Genomic DNA, 20,420 nt, shown 5'->3' with positions numbered 1-20,420 from the left:
GGTGGATTGAAGAGTCCAGCCAGTTCCCAGCCATCTGCAGAATATTAAAAATGGTTGTTCCTTAGCGTGATGTGTATATGAAGTATTTGTAAATAATAAATATCTAAGAATTGTTTAAAAAGGAAGTTAAATGCACTAGTGAGGTATTCAGGTTTTGTTTGAATTGTCTTCTTTTATGTATCTTTTCCATAGCATGATTCATTTTTTGCTTCATTCTGCATAATGCTGATTGTAAGTGAAAGTAAGTAATCGGTGGCTGAAAAACAGGTTGCTTGCATCGCCTCAGAGGTCAGAAATGTGCATGTTAAACGTTTCAAAATACCCTCTTTTCTGAAAAAAAATCTTTTTTCAGGGAATAACGAGATGGGCTTGTCCAGAATAGTGAGTAACAGTCATGGTTTTTGGCAGTGTACTATTTTGAATGAAGTATATATTTTAACTGCTCATTAGAGTGAGTTCTTGTTGTTTAACTAAAAGCTAACATCCTTAAATGTTTCATAGGCACTGTTTGTATCTGGCCACGTCTTGGACTTTCGTGACTGACTTTTTACACCTGTATGGGATGCTGCTCCAGGTCCAGAGAGATTACTTAGTGTAGTGAAGCTGACATTTTCCCTGAATTCAGGAGAAATGCATGGCAACAAACAGGGTTATCTTTTTAGAGGTGAATACTACTTGCATTGACTTAAGTCTCCTTGCGTGAACAAATGCAATTTCTTCAATACATTCTTCAGTGCGTTTTATGATAAGTGCTGGGGGAAACCCCCAAACTTTTGCTTCTTAATGTTCTCAGTATTTTTAGGTGTTAGAAATTGTTGTGACATTGCAGCCTTAAATTTGTTGTCAAAACTAATTTCAAAAATATTTCAATATGATTTCGATAAAATTAATTTTTGTAATACATTGTTTCAGCCAAGACAATGATCTGTAAATTGGAAAATGACTACTGTCTTCTGACTTGTGTGATGAAACTAAGTGGGAATTCTATGTTTGAGACACTAAGGTCTTCAAAAGCCTTTATAGCCTAGATACTGAACTTTTGTCTTACGATCAAGAAAGAAATGAAAGCTTTTGAGAATGGTGTTGACACCCTGCAGGGAAATATGTCAGCTGCAAAAATTTTTACACTGTCATGCTCCTTGGCCAGAAAATGTCATTAAGTCCCATCTTTCCCTTACACCATTTAATTTGAAAATAACAAACCATGTGTGTGTAACGTAACTGCATTTTGGCCTGTGACTTTGATGTGCGTCAGCTGTGTTTCTATTACCTCTGCTCAGTAACATACAACGCATTACTTTTATCGCCATGAAGAAACACAGAAAAAATAAAAACTGTATGTATAGTGATTGAGAGATTCCAATTATTACTATTCCACTTGCTGAATTTTACAACCAACCATCTCATTAATAAACCTGTTTATTACTAATAAATGAGCAGAGATTGTTAAAGTCTGCTGGAAGTTCATCGGAGAGTCTAAAATTGGGCATTAGTGCTTCTGGTATTAATTCCAGTTATCAGAGTTAGATATAATAGATGCGTTAACACTCACAGCAGCCTACAAAATAAGGTATTTTCATATATCTTCTCCTTTCTGAAGGCCCAAGTACAACACTTAACAAGGTTTCTTGAGCAGTGCACAGTACATGATGACATTATAGGGATGGCGCACATAAGATTGTCTTTCACATACTGGCATCGCTAATGTATACATAAAAATCACATTGGTTTTTAAAGTGCAAAAACCATCTTACTAGTACCTGAATTGACTGTTACACTCTTAATAATTTTTAAAATGTAAAAAACAGATTTAGAAAAATGCTTTTTAAGATGCCTGATACCTTCAAGTAAAGCCAATTTGTTTTTTTTTAATTTAGGGGTTTACATGTTGGAAGAGCCTATAAGCAATGCTTTTGTAGCAGTGCTTAGACTTACACATCAGCCAGCTGGTATAGGCAGATCTTCAGTTTTTCTCTTTTTTTACTTTTTGGAGGTATTTGTGAGTAGCTTGATGTTTTTGACATCTGTGTGACAGCTTCTTGCATAAGAGATGAGCAGCCTGTTATACCACCCAGCTGTGTGTATTAGTCTGTACATCAAGCTGAAGAGCGGCACTTAGCCAGATCTGACAATCAAATGTGAACTAGTACTACCTATACACAAGAGTGCATTTTAATGTTGTGTGCTTTTTGCCAAGAGGCTGGTACTTGACAAAGAAATTGTCAGAATCTCTCTTCTTCCCACCTCTTTTTTTCTTTCCACAGATATGTGTCCATATTGAAATATATGATATTTTTTCTGCAGTTTAATATGGTTTCTCTTACAGATAACAAAGCCAATCTAATGTTTTCAGTGATTTCATGTAATAAAATTGTAGCAAACTTTTTGTAATAGAGAAATGTTACTCTTTTAGAATATGCAGCAAATTAGCATGTCATTTTTTGTGAACTTAATCTGAAGTTACATTATGCTCCATTTCACAAATGGCTTCATGTCAAGATACCAACAACCTGTCCCCAAAGAAAACTAGAGGCCTAGAGAAATGACGTTGCTAGTTCATAAATTTCAGTGCTGCTCTTCTCAGTCTAGTTAGGAGTCAGTGATCAGCAGAGTGTGAGTGTGGAGATGAGTAAGTGAGAGCTGCCTGCTCTTTTTTAGTTTGACTGATCTGTTAGCTATTAACCTTAAATTCTTCTACACTTCCTCATGATTTTAAGCCTCTGTCATCTTCTTTGATGCTTAAATTTGAATAAATGAAATTCACTGTCACAGAATAAAATACACAGTAACACTCTTCATAGTTCCTTGTTTATGTGTTTGCTGTAAGCCAGGAGTTAGTTACTACATGTACTATTTCTTCCCTCGTTTTTTAAATAGGATTGCCAGAATAGGGATTGTCTGTTTTGACCTGTATATGCAACCCAAAAAGATTATGAAAAGAGGAATTTTCAGGGAAAAAAAAAAATGCTTTTTTAAACAATGAATTCTCTTGTTTGTGGAATAATCAATTTGCAGTGACATCTACATGATGAAATATGTAGTTGTTACATATAACTTGGTTTTATGAAAGTGCTTGTGATACCCTTTTTAAACTTATTCTGTGTTTTCCTTTGTAGTACGCCCTTATTCTTTTAAAAACTGTATCCTATTTCCATCTGGTCTTGCTCTTACAACATAAAAGTATTGAGTGAGCTGCAGCTGCAATTATTTCTTGTCATAGTGCTTATGTAATTGAAAATATTGCGATAAAAATGAGAATTTGAATCCTATTACCTGAAATATTCAAGCATTAAGGCAGAAGTAGTTTTATGATCTTTGAGTTGCTTTTTTTATTACTAAATATTTATTAGTGTACTAAGTTTGTAAAGAAACCATCCTTGCAAGCTAAAACAAGGATGAAATAAAGGAAGCAGTGTATTAATTTTCTAGGCCAATACTTCCACCATATCAATTTTTACACTGTTGTTAATCTGTACTTATGTTGAGCTAGTGTTGAATAAGACTGTGGGTAGATGAATGCGGATGCACTTGTCATGGATTGGGATTGTTTGATTCCAAAAATCTGAAAGCATGTTTCAAGCTTCTCTTGCACTTGATAAATCTTTAGCTGCACAATTAATTGTATAATGCATACAGAAACTCTGGTTTTCTTAATAAAAACCTGGAAAATGCAGTTTGGGGAAAATCAGGCTTTTATCTTAGCAAATTCTTAGTGGTCATGTTGACTGAGCATTAGTGGAGATACTCTCAGTCTAAAACAGAAGTAAAAAAGGAGTTAACAAGGGAGACAGAGAAAACCTATTCTTCAGTCAGCTGGTTCTTAGTGCGCTCCCAACCTGAAACCGGATTTGTGGCTGTCTGCTGGAATGGCAGGTCTTGAGTATGGCATTTTAAATATTGCCAGGTTGTAGAGGCTTTGGTGTGCAGTAGGCGATGTTTTCGTTTTCATTCATACACCTATTTCATGAACCATTTTAGATTATGCCTAATGTTGAGGCTCATTGTTTTAATAAATGATATTATTGAGCCATTTAATGGAATATGAGCTTTGTACCCATTGGGTCCAGAAATCAAAGTAGAACGTAAAATGATAAAGAAACAAGAAATTAGTATTGAGGAACAAAGTAGGCATAGTTCTGAAGAACATTAGACAAAGATGGATTTTTATCAAGAATGATTATCTAAAAAAGAATTGAGAAGGAAAAATACATGTGCTGAAGCTGCCTAACCTGAATTACTGCTTTGTAAGTGGAAAAACTCCACTGATTTTTTTGCATCCCTCTATCCTTATTTCATTTTTCAGAATTGAAGGTAGTAAGGGAAATGATTGCACGTTTGTGCCTTTTTAATACAACTAGTTTTATACTTGTCTATTTTTATCTTGGTTTTTAGTCTAATTTTCTGTTTCAATTTTGCCCCTCCACAACAGAAAAAAAAGCTTCTTGAAGAACTTGGAGAGAATAGACTTCCATATGTGACACCAGCCGATGCTGATTTCCATCAGTTGGTAATGTATTTCTTTTAACTGTACTTGATTTAAACTGAAATGGCAGTTTGCACTGAACAACAAATAAATCTTTCTTCAAAGAGACACTGTGAAATCTGACATGAAAAAGGTATCCTGGTGGCTGATAACGTGCTTTCAGGTGATGCTAAATAAGACCTCTAGAATTCAGATACTCAAAATGAAGACTTTGTGAACTTCCATTTATTTGTAGGATTTTGCTCTGAGTATCAGTACCTGAATACTAGGTAACACATGTAACAATGAATCACAGTTTCTTGTGCTTTGTTAAAATAAAGTACACGTCACCGTTCTTTTAAAGTTTTTTGGTTTTTGCTTATTTTTTTTCCTGAGTTGTGAAGAGAACTATTCTTTATAGCTCAGGTTTGGCAAAATAGGGAAAGTATTAGCATAGAATTTTGAAATTTTTTGGCTTAATTCTACTTTCAAACAATAAGTAACCCTTAAGACTTTGCTTGCAAAACAAACTGTGGAAACTGGAATGCATGCCTCAAATGAGACAAAGTAAAAGTAAAAAGCAGGCCCAGTAGCCACATGAGTAGTAAAGCAAATGAATGTATGGAAGAGTATGAGTAGAGTATTCTGTGTCTATCTTGGATCTTTCTAGGTCAGCTACAAAACATATGGCAAGAATTGTAGGTTCAATCAGATCAAATCGGAACACGATAAGATGAAAAACATAAGAAAGAATCTCATAGTTTGAACAGCTACAGCAAACATGCTTACACTACAGGCATGTCACCTTTCTTGTATTGACATATGGCTCAAAGATGTATATGGTAGCATAAAAATAGGTCTGACTCTTTCTTTGCAAGGATGAATTTCTCTTTTGCAGGATTCTAAGGCCAAGAAAAGTTCAGCATACACCACACTATAGAAAAGGAAAGATTTATTTATAGGTCAGGTACTGCACTGCGACTCAGAAGCATGAAGTCAAACTCCAGTTTGCCACGGGATTCCAATTGTGATACTGAGCAAGCTATATACTTCCCTCACCTTTCTCGTTCATTTGGGTTATAGGATGCTTAGGGAAGGTAGGGTTTTCTCTGTATTCTTGCAGTGCTGAACATAGCAAAGTACGCTCCTGATTGGCATCCTTAACAGCTGTAAGGATAATAACATGACAACACGTAAGTTGCTGTTAACCGTAAAAGCACTTCTGTGCATAAGGGCAAGGAGAAGTGTAGAAGAGCTTAACAGAATGATATTTATTTTTTCTTTACAAAAAAACCCAACCACAAACACATTCTTTTCAGTCTTAAACTAATGTTCAAGAAGAAGCTCCTTCCCCTTTTTGAGGCTTCCCTCCTGTTTGTTCTCTTCTTTTATATCTGTGGCTGCCAAGAGCTGCTATGCCCAGCATCTCTTTCTTTTTTCCATCTTTGTAAATCCACAGTCTCGTGAAGCTGCTATGAAAAGAGAAGATGGAGCCGCGGTTGCCCAAGTGGCATCTCATTTGCTCAGTATCAGTAACCCATAAATATAGAAGACAATGGGAACAAGATAAGGAGTGAAATCAGACCTGTTCAGGCCTTAATAGAGTTTAGATACGTTCTTTTTGCATCATATAGGATTACACTTTTTGTATAGTGTTTGTGTAATCGTAAGCATCACAAGCACCTTCTAAATTCTTATGGTGGTTGTGAAATGTTACTTTAATCACAGATGTAGATGTTACAAGTTCTGTGATGCTTAAATGTACTACAGATGGAGAGGAGAAGAAGGGTGAGAGCTTGAAGACAACAAATTGGCAAAATAAAATATCACATACAGTTTAGTTTTATAGTCTGCCTTTCCTGGAGAGAGCTGCCTTACTTCTTTAAGGATACACCCCTTGTAAAGTAGTGTTCTTTGCATGTGTTGGAAAGGATAGGTAGGATTCAAGTAAAAAACTACAGTATCCTGTCAGGTATGAAAATGTACAGTCTGAACAAAACTAGGAAATTCCATCTCAAACAAAGCTTCACTAACATCCTCTTTCAATGTGTCTTGCCTGATGAAGGATTTTAGAAATGGGCCCCAAACCATTGGCTGAAAAAATGTAGTGTTTAAAGCCACTAATGAAAACAAAAAAGTCTGTTAAGGCAATTCACAAATCTCTTGAAGTATAAACTAACATTTCATGATGTAAGTGGCAGTTTCCTTATCAAGGGTCTTTATTGCTGATTTCTAACTTTATTCTATCACTTGAGGCATCCTGTAGGGTGATTCTCTGTGTTGAGTACCACCATTAGAAAGGAAAGCACGAATATTACACACGTGATTTTAAATACACACATATGAAGAGCTGAGCATCAAATGTGCTTTTCTTTTATGTCCTGTAGTTGCCAGTAACGTACCTGCTTCTTTCAGAGTGAACAGTGAATTGACCTTTAAATACTTGCTGTCAGAGGTACAACACAGAGTACATGATTATTCCCCTTCCCCATCCCCCCAAAACAACAAGGTGTCCAGTGTGAACAGCATTCACCCTGTGTTCTGATGCCTTAATGCTTTCCTTATGTGGGACTCAGCATAATGACTGGTGGGAGATTTAAAGAAGACCAAACTGTTTTCATGTGATGTGTTGGAAATATGTTTCTACTTCCTGATTTCTTCTGAGATATGTGTGTGGGTTTTTTTTTTAAGGTAGGATCCTAAGCATACTGCGTAAAACTTAATGATAAAATAGTTCTTAAGCATGTAATCTTAAAGCACAACCTCTGACTTTGCTGGCAATCAAATGTGGAAGACATTACTTCTGCAGTTCAGGAGGGAAATACAATGTTGTTACCTTTGTAAAAATCTGTGCGCTCCCTTTCTAGGGCGTGTTTTCAGGCATTTAGTTGCTTTACATCGTATTATTATTTCCTTCCTTCTGTTTGTAATAATTGTTTGGAGTTTCGTGTGTGTGATTCATGTCAGAAATTCAATATACTAAATGGTTTAAAAATATGTACTAAGAACGACTCTTCAAATATGCCATAATAGCATATGTAATGTGGTAATTGTTTAATCTGACCTGAGTATGTCCAATATAGAGACTTAAAGAAATACCGTGATACTGCTATAGAACTGTTAGAGCTTGTTCTTTTATACGTATAATTTGCATAATGGAACAAATCATGCAGTAGTAATCTTTATATGTTCTGTCACGATTAAGTATGTTTGTGAAAGAATACTTATGATTCCCATCAACCTATACCCGCACATCTGACTGTAGCCTATAGCTGTAAATCCTTAAAATTTGCAATTACTTACTTCAGTAGTTATTCTTTATAAGGTTTTTTTCACTGTATTATTCAAAGGCTACAGGTAGACAGGACTGATTGAAACAAAGGGACATTTCAGGGCCTCTAAACGAATCGTTTCAGGCTTTTGGCAAGCTCAGGCAAATTGCATTTATCAAATTTATATTCGGTTCTTTTAATGAAAGCTGGAATCCAGTGGTCTGGTGGGGATTGTAGAGGGACCTTCAGATAGATATCTGGGACTATTTTCAAGTTTTGGTATTTAAAGTTAAGCATGTAAATACTGTTGCCAGAAACTGTTATTATCTGTAGATACTGTTACGGAGTTTTTTCCCTCTCTAGGAAGCTAGTTTTTGGAAGCCATAAGAAGGTGTGAAGAAAGGGAGTTAGCTTCACTGTAAAACTCCACAAGAAATAGTGGCAAGGTTTATAGGTAAACTAAGATTTATTATGTGTAATCATTGTCTTTAAAATAGACTTCCTTTTATATTCCCCTTTTTAGTAGAAACAAATGATCCTGTATAGCCACCTTTTCAGTGTTGTAGGATAACAACGTGTTATGATGCAAAAGTCTAACTGTTTTCATGCAGTAGAAAATGTGCATACTGCCTGGTTTATATTTTTAAAGGCACCTTTTCTGAATTTCAAAATTAATTTCCTGGAAAGCAGGTTCAAATCTGACTTGGAAGTAGCTAGTACTAGTAAAGTGGTTTTGAGTTGTGCCAGAAGGAGCCCACAGATGGGATTGTAGGTCAGTGTGATGCTTTTGTGCTGGTGGCTTTTATTTGTTTTTTAAAAGCACTTTGAACATAAATCATCATGTTAGTAAAAGTTTTGATAGATCAGGTTTGGGCATCCATGTGCTCTTGCCCCCTTGCCTAATGCCTTCTGACTTCAGTTTACCTTAACTTTTTTCCCCACAACACCATCAGTATTTACCTTTTCCCCAGGCTAGTGACGAACTTCTGGATGAAGGAAATAAGTGTTGTGAGTCGTTCGGAGCTTCACACATGCTAATTGACACCCGATAGGCTCACTTACTAAGGGCACTAGTTTGCATCCGTTTCTTTTATTTATTTATTCATTTTAATGAAATACATAGGAACTTGGTCTATTTAAGAACTTATTCTCTAGCCTTTGTCCAGCGTGCCAAACAGTCTCGGCAGTAGTTAAAGCAGATTTATGGGCAGCTGATAAAAGGTGTGATTATACGATACTGATTTCCTTAGAAAACCAGAATAACAAAATGAAGTTATCCAAGCCTTCCTGGAGTGGGAAGCAGTATTTTGGACGCAAAGCAAGATACTGCTGTTTAGCAGCATCGTACCTTGCTGGAAGTTGTTGCCTCAACAGACAGCTGGACTCTGAACTCCAGCTGATACCAGAGCTGGTGTGGTCAGAAGATGATACAAGGAAAAAGGGTAAAAGGGTATTACGGGTGGGGAGATGGGGGGGAAAATTGGTTTGGATATTTATTCATATTTTTTCTTAATCTAAAAGGGGAACTTTTATATAGAATTGGAGAGCTAATTGGCATGCATTGAGGAATATGAAAATAGAAAGGACCAACACGTCAAGGGCTATTTTGAAAATAAAGGTACAGTGCAGCAGAATGTTAGCCTTTTTTGAAAATTTACATTTTCATTCTGTTATTTTTACCCTAAAAATTGTTGTTATATATAACTATTTCAATTTGTCATGTAGCCCTCTAGAATTTTGTACATCAGAATGAGACAGAATGGTCTTTGCAACGCCATGGCATTGCCAAAAGAGGAGTCAGTTTGTTACTGCTTGATATTCCATTGTTTGTATACTTAAAGGTAGCATTATCTACAGATTTATCAGGAAAGTTTGTATGTTCTATTGATTTCTGCCAGAATCCTCAGATCTATTTATTTAGAGATTTGACCCGGTTATAGTCTCTGGCTACAGGCCACTGCTACATATCCACAGTTGGTGCAATATATTGAAATATGAAAATAAACTAACAAATACTGGCATCTATTTCTTCACCGTATTCTAGACTCATGCTTGGTAGCTTATCAACACAGCCTTGTCTGTTCTTGAACATATGGAATACTTTTGTTCATGTAAAAAGAATAATTCTTTTGCTGTTTTTGTTTGGTTTTTTTCCTTTAGTGGAAGACCAAATATTCCAAGCTGATTTTTGGAAAATCTGATACTGTACCTGAAGAGCTACATCAAATGGTACAAGAAGGCTTTCTGACCTTGCGAAAACATGATTGTTTCTTTCAAGATCTTGTAAGGATCAAAGGAAAAGATTTTGTTACCCCAGTGTCTCGTATATTAATTGGAAACCCAGGATGCACTTACAAGTACTTGAACACAAGATTATTTACAGTTCCTTGGCCTACTGAAGGTTATGATATAAATTATTGCAGTCCTCAAATACAGGATGCTTGTAAAGCATTAATCAGACTTAATGACTACTTGCATATTGAAGCAGTCAAGGCATTGCAAGGACAAAATTCGTTTGAGACCAAAGAAACTAAAGATACTACTGTAATAGATAGGGAGCAAAATTTTGCTACTTCTCTTACGGAGAAAGGGTCCGTTTCAAAAGATCAAAGCAGTTGTTGTGTACCAGAGGATGACTACATAAGTCTAAAGAACAGAACATCTTATAACTTGACTTTATTAAATTATATGGATCCACTACAAATGCTGTACTTGAAACAAGAACCTTATTTTGGAATGGGGAGCATGGCAGTGAGCTGGCACCATGACGAGAATCTGGTTGAAAGGTCAACGGTTGCTGTGTACAGTTACAGCTGTGAAGGTGAGTGATGGGAGGCAGGAGTTGACTAGTGATATAAATATCTTAAATCCCTGAAGCTCTTTTATGTTTCCTTGTGGTACGTACATAAGCACACCTGCATGCTAGTCTAGATTTGTCATGTGTTTCTGAATACATTGTGGTACTTGTTGTGTTTAAGCCCTATCTTTATATCTACTAAAACCTGTACAAAATATACCTGTGTTTACTGCAGCTGGCTCATCAGTCATTCTGTAAGTAGATTTAAAAATTGGTACAATTAACTTCCTGACTAAGAGCCAGGAAATCAAAATCTGCCGAATACCTATTTCAGGTTAATGCGTGTCCATATTTTCTGTCCTGTAACATGTCTCACTGTAGTAGAGATCACTGTCTTTATCGTGTAATTTATCATATACAGACTTGCTTCTGCTTTATGCTGATATTACTACTCTTCTTTCTTTGGGAAGATCGTTTTAGGTTGGTTTTGTATAAAAGTACTACTGTATTTACTTGGAAGTGTGTATATATATTTCGTCTAGGTATGCTGTAGTGGTGTTTTGCAGAGGACTTGCCAACATCTCTGTACTTGGGAAGGGTGGAAGTTTTCCATTAAAAGACCTGTTGTCTGACAGGCTTTGCAAACTCTTAGTTATTTAGTGCAGTATTAGGGGGAAAAATGTGTTGTTGAAGAGTCATTAAATAATTTCATTTTTAGTTTAAAGTACCTTTCCCATCTTTATTTATAAACAGACATGAAGGCTTTTGTTTATTTTTTCCTAACAATTTTTGAACAAAGCCTTGGATTTTTTTTAATGGCTTCCAGTTTTGCAAACATAAGATTAGAATTTAGACACTTGATTTGAATTTTCAAATGCTCCCTTATGTTTCTTAATTCAGAACTGATTTTTGGTCCTTCCAAAAATCCTTTGATGTTTGCTTCAAAACGTGGGAAGAATTCACGTTGACTTCGGTAGGTTTTGGCTAAAGACCGTGATGTAAAAATTATAGCTTATACTTAAATGTGCATTCTTTTCTTAGTTTTGTTATTAGTTTTGAAACTATGGGACGCTTTGTTATTTAATGTTCAGTGAAAATTATCGTATTTACATTTTCCTGGACATAAAACATCAGCTGGCTTATCAAACTGAATAGAATAGATTCCATGACCAGCAGAAATGTCATTTCGTCCATGAACTTTTTCCTGTCTTATTTGCCAATGATGTTGATATTTTATGTCCAATAAATGTGTCTTTTCAGTAGTATTGTAGATAACTTAAAATGTTATTGAAAAAATATTTAAAGAAACGTAAGCATGAACTTGCAGTTATAATGGTGTGTGTGAAGATTTATTGTAATATGCTTAAAAACTTTTTACTTTAACATAAAACTTGCTGATGGAGGGCAAAAAAATGAGTCCCTTTAAGTTCAGAGAGCTATAAATTAACAAAAAAGAAAGCTGCTATGTTTATTTATAACTTGTCACTTGGTTTTGTTTCTTCAAGTTCAGCAAGTTAGGTAAAAATTATGCTGTTTTAAAACCACTGCAAATTCTATGCAAGATTTGATCGATGAGGATAGAAATATTTGATATATTTAGACCAAAAATTATTTTGGTATCTCTATATAATTAATGTTTTTGTCACATACAAGGATTTTTCAAATACACTTATACTTAAAAGTTTATATTTTTTCTAAAGGACTTAAAAATAGACATGAAAATTTAAACCTAGGAGCTTTCCAGTGAATAAATTAATTGTACTATCACTTACATTTACAAAATAATTAAAAAGTTACTACTTCAAATTCTTCTATTTTTGCAATGATTCCAAAAGTTTTTGATCAAATTGAAGTTTGGTTATATATTGAGGGAGGGAAAAAAATCTCTTGGCAGGAGACAGTGATACTAAAACCTCAGTGTAGCTGGAGACAGTGTAAAAGACACTTTCTGGGCAGAAAATGATTTATGAAGTCAGATCTGAACTTGAACAAGGTTGAATTCCATTTGATCGCTCTTGACCATGGCTCAAGTTGGTTTAATGAACTTTAGAGAGAATTTGAGGCGTCTAGCGTGGCTCCTGAGCATCATAAGGAAATGTCCTGTTGTATACCTTTATGTGAAAACAGTTCATTCGCATCTGCCTGTATTCAGGTTCTGGTTGTCATTGTATGACCCTGAAGTGAAGCTGTATTTTTAGTTGGCCTACTTATTCAAAAATTGAAGGAAATGGAACCTGTTTATAGTTTATGAATATGGCATTGTAATTAAATACTCGTGTGTGCTGAAGTTTTCTTCCCAGTGTATACGAGAGGAGTAATTAGACTACTTGGTTTTCTAGAAATAAATAGTCTTTTTTGCTCTTCTGATTTCCTGTTTATAGCTTTCAAATGGTGGTGGTTATACACTTATCAGTGCCTATAATATTCTTTCCAGTTCCATATCACTTCAATGTGTTGGTCATTTCTGCAGTTCACAAAGACTGTCAGTATTTACTATATCTCTTACCAAGCTCTGCATAACTGTGAAGCATGAAGAAGCTCCACGTTTTTTTTTAAGATTGTTGTTAAATCTTTGTAGAATCGTACCTTGACTCCTTTTCCCATTTTCCATAATTATATTTGCATTTTATGCCAGTATTTTTTACTAGTACTTATTCCATAAATTCATTTAGTACTGAGTTAGCATTGAATTCTCACTGCAGTGTATAAAGACTGTCACAGAATCGTAATAGATTACATAGTAAAAAGAGTAGAGGTAATCAGAAATATTTTGATGGAACAATTTTTCCTTAGATGATGTTGATTAGATGCATTAGTAATTTTCTCAGAGCAAACACTGATTATGTGGGAAATTCAAACGTAAATTAAGTGTGTTGATTTTTGTTAGAACTAGCTTGATTCTCTTTTCTGTTAGGTCTTGTGCATTTTTTTTGTCAAGTCTCGCTTCTTCAAATTCCTACTGGTGTCTCTGGTACTCCAAACACCGAGGAACTGTGGCAGCCCCTTAGCATGGGGAAGCATGGGCTTCTGGAGCTTCATGGCTGGTACCAATCTATCCTGCCACAAATGCAGAACTCCCAGTTTTCAGGTTTTGAACAGCAGGAGCCCTAGGAGTCAAGCACTCTTACTCTGTTATGGCAGCTCTTTGTCAGACTGCTTAGAGATGCGCAACTCAGGTTATATGGCTTTCTTTTTACTTTAATTTGTATTTTTATATCGTTTGGTATCCACGTATTTGATTAAATAGCATTAAAACAGATAACTACTGTAATTGAAACAACTTTATTTTCTTGTTCGCTTGTTCAGCATTTGATGTCATAATGAAAATTTAATGCTTGAAACTTTGATCAGTATTAATTGGAGTAGAAGCAGATTTTAATATGCCAGAAAAGAAACTTGAGAGTCAACATAAAGGTATTGGAAGAAGCTGATATTCTAATTAGTATCGCTGTTTTCTTGTTTCCAGTGTCAAACTGTTTCAAAGCAACTTCAAGTGAAGTACGTTTCTAAGAACAGAATAAGATAGATGTTTTGTTTAATGTTCATCTAAATAGTATTTGTTTTTATTTACATTAAAATAAAATGCATTACATTACAGTAGGTTAAAAGTAGTTATCAAGCGATAAGAATCGGCCCTCAAAAAAATTTGGGAAGCTTTCTTTTAATGTGTGTACTGCATGAAAGTGCATGAGTGGTAGTCATGGTGCATGTGCAGAACTGAATACGTAACAGAATGTGTGTTCAATTATACTGTCACTAACACTATTCAGAATTAATTTACTTTTCAGAATTTACCATGGAACAGGAATTCCAAATTTTGAGCAATTCAGGATTTTTAATAACACATTAGCTTACAAATATCCTATCACATGAGACCATTAAGGTAAAAACTTGTTCAGGATTTTACTATAGTAAGCTAATAACCCATTTTTATTTCCTGCTCTATTTATAAAAGTGAGTTGCAATCCAAATACTCGTGGAATGAGGACGTTTTCAAAAATTGGATTTTATCCATGAAATTTTATTAATGAACAGTTTTCCCTCAGGTCTTTAAGTTTTGTAGGAATTTTTATTGCTTAGCAGAGCACTAGTTGGTTCTAAAGATGCTCTTTGATGTAGAGACTTGTTTCAGTTACCAACTTAAAGGAGATGGAAGATGATCTAGTCACTGGAAGTGGCCATCTTTCTCTTGCCTGGATTCCCCACAGACTATGTTTGCAGTTAGATAAGTAGTTTTCTCTAGAATTCTTTACAGTATCTTGTTTGCCATCCTGCTGTTAGGCCTACTTGCTGTATAAATCTCCTGAAGTACTAAACAACTGGCTCTGTTCGCTAACAAGGTAATGTTGAAAGTTTAACAAACTTAAAGTTGCAGTAATGACTGATTTTGAAGGAGCTTTTATGCTTCTTTCTTTTGTAAAATGCTATTTGTATTTTTCACACTGTGATGTTAGAAGTGATATTCTAGCACTAAACCTAATGACTGCTATTTAATTTCTACAGTAATTGGAAATAAAAATAATTGAGATGCACTACAGATGTATGTTTCTTCACTAGGTTAAAAAAAAAAATAATCCTGAAGCTACAAAAGTTGTTCAGAATCGAAGTCAATCTAAATTTGTAATTGACCAATAATCCTCTTTATATACTGCTTGACAGATAAAAGTAGACATTTGTACAGGGTGAGAATAATTACATTAAATGGTTTGTAATGCCAGTAATGTAGTAGAAATATTGCTTGTTGAAAGAATAGAAATGTTATGTAGAAAAATATATATGACTACTTAAGAAATGAATATGTGAGTTAAATGGTCACATCTGCAACTTGTAGATTCTGCCCAGTTGGAATTATTTTCTGAGAGAATCATAAATTTTTAATGATCTGATTACTCTTATAATAATAGATCTGAATCCCTGTTTTCTAAAAAGAAATCATAACTTGAATTAAAACTGCTATGGTATTTTGTTTTTTTTCTTTTGTGTTTTTTTTTTTTTTAGCCATGCTCTCACTGATTTGATCAAATAAAGTCTCCCCTTCAAGAATGAAGGGATGACAGAATATTCTTTGTTCTTATTTTGTTGCTTTTGTTCTTGATATATTTGGACATGGTATTCCAAATGTGAATTGATAAGAACAATGTTGGCAAATCTTCCATTTATTGTTTTTATGAATGCCAGTTGCAAGCAAAAGTTCGAAGTGTTAGTACAGTTTAATTAACCTCTTATGCTATGGCTTTTCAGAAATAAGTCAGAAGAATATCTCTGGGTAGATACTTATTCTTTCCCACCAGCAGCTGAAAAGCAAAGCATGGCCTGCTTCTTTCACTTTTTGCATATAACATAATAAATTGCTATTGAAGCCAATAATGTGTATATTTAATTAACCACTGAACACGTACTCAAATTCTTTTAAACTTGAAAAATCAATCTGTAAAAAAAAAAAAAAAAGGAATTCTTTTTTTGTATCTGTAGAACAGCGGTCAGTTGGATTTAATGACGAAGTAGATGTTTACAGTTCTGGTAGTTTTTAGCAATGTGTTGGCAGTGATTCCATTGTCTAAGAAATCACATTTGATTTAAGAGTAGTACATTTAGGATATGGTTTGGCATTATAATTTGACTTGAGAACATTTAGAGTTTGAGTGCCAAAAAACTCTCAGACTCTTCAAGATTTTGGTGCTGATAGCAAAGAAATCTTTCAAGGCTACTTCTACTTTCTGTACTGTGGATCAGTAACCAAACTAGATCCAGGAAAACAAGTTTCATGTTGTTCTGAACCTAATCTGATAAGATCGGGTCTTAGAGCTGGAACATCTCTGAAATTTGAGCTGTTTGGTTGGAAGCATAATGTTATGGCCAATTTTCTGCAGCTACATTCTCTCTTTCATGGTTCTACCTTAATTACAGGTTTGATGAGGTGGTGTTGTTATGTTGTGGTAAGCTTGTTACCTGGTTGCACCATTTCATTTGGGATGCAAGTGTAAAGGGTTCTTGCAGGTCAAATTCTATAAATCTTTAATGAAGAGAATTCATATTTGCAGGTAGTTTTATTATATTTCCATTAAGTATTATACATTTGACAATTTCTGTATGGTCTACTTCAAAATAAATACATGTTCTTAAGGTGCGGTGTATGTGCATGGTCCACATGATTTACTCTCAAATACCTATGGTTTAGATGCATCCAAATGTTTTCACTTAAATGGGAACTGTAATTATATCAATGAATATACAGCATTCAGTCATGCTTGAGGTGTGATATACAGAATTTAATAACATCTTCTTATGTAAAAGTTTGTCAGTGCTACCTAGAGATATACCACAAATGACAAGGTGTCTTTTTTTTTTCTTTCGCTCACTTTCAGAATAGCTTGCATTTAAAAGCTAGTAGCAGCTTGCTTCCATTTGTTACCAAAATAACATGGTAGGAGCAATCAGTTTCAATTGCTGCTGATAATTATAAGGTGCAATAATTGAGACTGTAGAGAAAAGGAGACTGTGAGCTACATTTGAACTCTGTACTTAAGCAATAAAAAATTTATCAAACTGCAAAAAATAAGTCATTTTAACGAGCACATTCCAAAGGTGCTGGATTTATGAGGAGACCCCGGGAAACTTTGATTGAAATTGCTGTCTCTGATTGTAGTTCTATATTTTATTGGTGCCATATTGTGAACAGTGCTGCTGCCAAAGTGAATGGGAAAGCAGCATAGCAGAGAGAGTTAACCCAGAAAGGTTACCTCTTTTTATAATATCCATGATGTATTGCATTAAAAATGCCTTGAAAGCCATCCTATTTGCAGTTTTCAGAAAACATTTTTCTTAAATTAAGTTACGATTTATCTGAACAGGGCAGAAAATATGAAAGCCCCTTGAAGACTTTAGTATTGATTTTTCTGAGTATTTGCTAGCTCTTGTTTTCTCATTTGTGTGCTCCTTGATAGAAAGGCCTAGAGCTGCTCCTGAGCCAAAGCTTCAGCTGGATGGGAACTGCAGCAGGGGAGGGAGGGAATATGGGGACTGAATTTACAGTAGGAGTTTTAACTAAGAACTTTAGATTGGCTTTTTAAAAGATTTTGGCTCTCTTGCTTTCTGAATTTAGGCAATATTTAATTGACATAGGAAATTAAGTCAATTTATTAATCCTTAAAGGCTGCTCCCAACTAAACAAACATTGCAGTAACCATGTCAGATGGATGACTTGAATATTTTTGAAAATGTGAGTTCAAGGTCACTTTTTATGTGTGCATATTATAATAAGAGTTATAAGTTTACTTTAGTATTTTCATTCTGGAATTAAATGAAGACAAAAGTTTTAAAAATTATTAGATGAAAGCACACTTGAAATGGACAGTGAAGTGGACACACGCATTTACTGATGTTATAAGCAGTAATGAGGCGTGCTACGTAGTTGGTGATTTCTAACCGTTCACTGCTGTTCTGTGCCAACTGCTTATTAAAACTTCATCCTCCCTCTGTCAAAATGCTCTGTTACTTTAGCCATAAAACTGTTATACCATAGCTCCCAAATACCTTGTTATAAATGCTGACTGTATCTTTCAATTTATACTGCAGTGAAGTAAGCTTATGAAAATAGTTCTGAGGGATTAAGCTCTAAATACTATTTCTATGCAGTGGATTATTTTTTCCCCGAGCTCAACACATTCATGTTGCTTAATGATAAGAAAAATGTTGTGACAAATGTATTGAAGCTTTGTTGGCTCTTGCGCATGTTATCTAGCATGTTTGACTAATAATTTTGAGAAAAGAGTGACAGATACGATTCCAAGATTCAGTCAACTTTGTCTAGATTGTGTTTCGTGCCTGTTATTTCACCTTACTTTGCCTTGGTTTATGATTTGGTGAAATTGCAAGTATGTAAAAAAGTGAAATTGTTCATAAAATGCTTTGGCAGTTTATGATTTGAAATTCTTTTGGAAGTTATCTATTTTTATATCAGTGTTGCTGCATATTTTTCTTTTTATCTTCTATGCTTATAGTTTTAGTAGTGTAAAAAAAAAATAATAAAATGAGTGAAGATTAACTAAAATTCCCATACGTTTACTTGAGAACTTCAGAAAAACTTGAGTCCGTTACAGGTTTTGCCTTAATTCGCCTTTACTTTGTACTTAACGTGAAGTTTTCATCTTGGTAAAGCTGGTTGCAAAAAATTCTTGATCTCATATGGCTTTTTTTACCTATTATGTACTGAATTTGGAGATGGGGATTATACCAAATGTAGATTATAGAAAACTTAAGCCTATTAAGGTTGTACCAATGTGGGTTATCATTAAGTCTCTATTGTTAGACCAGATTTTGTATTTTATGGTTCTCACCTTGTCTGTCATCTTTGTGGTGTTTTTTCCTCCCTCTCTTTAAAGGTTCAGCTGCGGAAGAAAGTAATGAACAAAAACTGAAGGGACGAGATCCAGCTGTTTGGCATGTAGGCTTGAAGGTTGCATGGGACATAGAGACCCCTGGATTAGCAATACCACTTCACCAAGGAGACTTCTACTTGATGCTTGGTAATTTTCAAGGGCTAAGATGATGAACTTTCTGTTGAAAAGAGAGAAAATGACACTTATTTTAATATAAATTACCATAACTTACTTTCAGTTAGGACTTTACTTATTTAGAAAGACCTAAGATCTGGCTAGAGTATATAATAAATTCCTCCTACCTTGCCTGCTTCCAGTGTATTATGGGGGACTTTTTTCCCTAATGTTGCTTTCACCTCACAGCTAAAAGAGGAAAATATTCTTTTTGAGCCTTTTCTGTCTGTTGTGCAGTCATAATTGCTAGTCCCAGTCAGGATTCTGGCCATAAGCAGAATTTCCCCAGATCTTGTGAGAAGTTGAGCTGTGTCTGTCCCATCATTGTATTTGTAGATGCGTATCCCTCTTTCTATTCTTAATGCAGTTTTACTGAGTAACTGTGAGCACCTGTGTCTGTTACGCTCAACCAAAATAATTCCTCTTCTTGGGTCTGACTTATAGACTGGTCACATAATATGTAAACTGTGACTGTAGCAGTCTTAAAGTTTTTTTGGTACCATCGTTCTTGAAGTGTCAACTGCTGTACCAATCTGTAGATTTGTTTTATTTGTCACCAATTTTAGGCATGACATCTGTCTTCCTGCTACGCTTTTCCATGTGTATATTCAAATGTACTATATTCTAGTAGTGGCATTATACTAAGATCATAATGAACAAAGCTGTCATACTCCAAGAGTGAGTCTCAATGTCTCAAGTGTAGAGGATTAAAAAAAGAAAATTAAATTGAGTTCATTTACTTGAGCAGCTGAGCTCACACACTAAGGTTTTCCCATTGAAAGAAAGAAGCAAGAACTGTGGCTAAGGTTTGTTGACACAAAATCTGTTGCTTTCTCTTTTGGCTTGTGTTTCTCTTAGTTATCATTTTTGTTTAAACATATTTAGTTATAAATCACACAACTCAAAACACCAACAACATTTCTGACATGACCATATTTGCCTGTTCAGTGACCTTGACAGACGTCGTCTTTGAAGAGTGGGAGCGCTTGCTGTGTTCCCTGTTTATGTGTTTGTGACTTGGACGGTAGACACCATGGAACACCCCTAGAATGACCTGTCGCGCTGCCGACTTATTGGACTGAACAGTCTTTTCACTGTTACCTTTCACTTTCGTCTTCCAACAAATATGAAAACAGTTTACTTACTACAAACAATACATTTGTGGGCAATCTTAAAAAAAAAAAACATATAGCAGTCCCTGTTCTTATTTACCTCATCAAATACTGCATGCTGTCATCGGTGAGGTATCATGTGTAAACGAGCTGGACTGCCTGGGCTCTTAAGCGTGTTCAGATATGAACAGATAAAGTGTTAAGATTTGAGATCCTTTGGCACAG

General features: G+C 35.0%; 1 protein-coding gene across 6 annotated transcripts in view; it reads left to right on the top strand.

The window, feature by feature from the left end:
* Positions 1-20,420, top strand: part of FTO (FTO alpha-ketoglutarate dependent dioxygenase) — a 249,992-nt gene that overhangs the window by 41,800 nt on the left and 187,772 nt on the right. For 3 of the 6 annotated variants that reach the window (XM_054198311.1, XM_054198310.1, XM_054198312.1), the window contains exons 2-4: positions 4,430-4,507; positions 9,895-10,555; positions 18,913-19,056. In XM_054198311.1, the coding sequence (XP_054054286.1) occupies positions 4,430-4,507; positions 9,895-10,555; positions 18,913-19,056 (883 nt within the window). Of the gene's footprint in view, positions 1-352; positions 382-4,429; positions 4,508-9,894; positions 10,556-18,912; positions 19,057-20,420 lie in introns of all 6 variants that reach the window. The other 3 variants (XM_054198314.1, XM_054198313.1, XM_054198315.1) reach the window with 2 other exon arrangements.

This window comes from Rissa tridactyla, chromosome 4 (assembly GCF_028500815.1).
Source record: "Rissa tridactyla isolate bRisTri1 chromosome 4, bRisTri1.patW.cur.20221130, whole genome shotgun sequence".
Lineage (NCBI taxonomy): Eukaryota > Metazoa > Chordata > Aves > Charadriiformes > Laridae > Rissa > Rissa tridactyla.
Note: the sequence above shows the minus strand (reverse complement) of the source record. Positions and strands in the feature narration are given on the sequence as shown.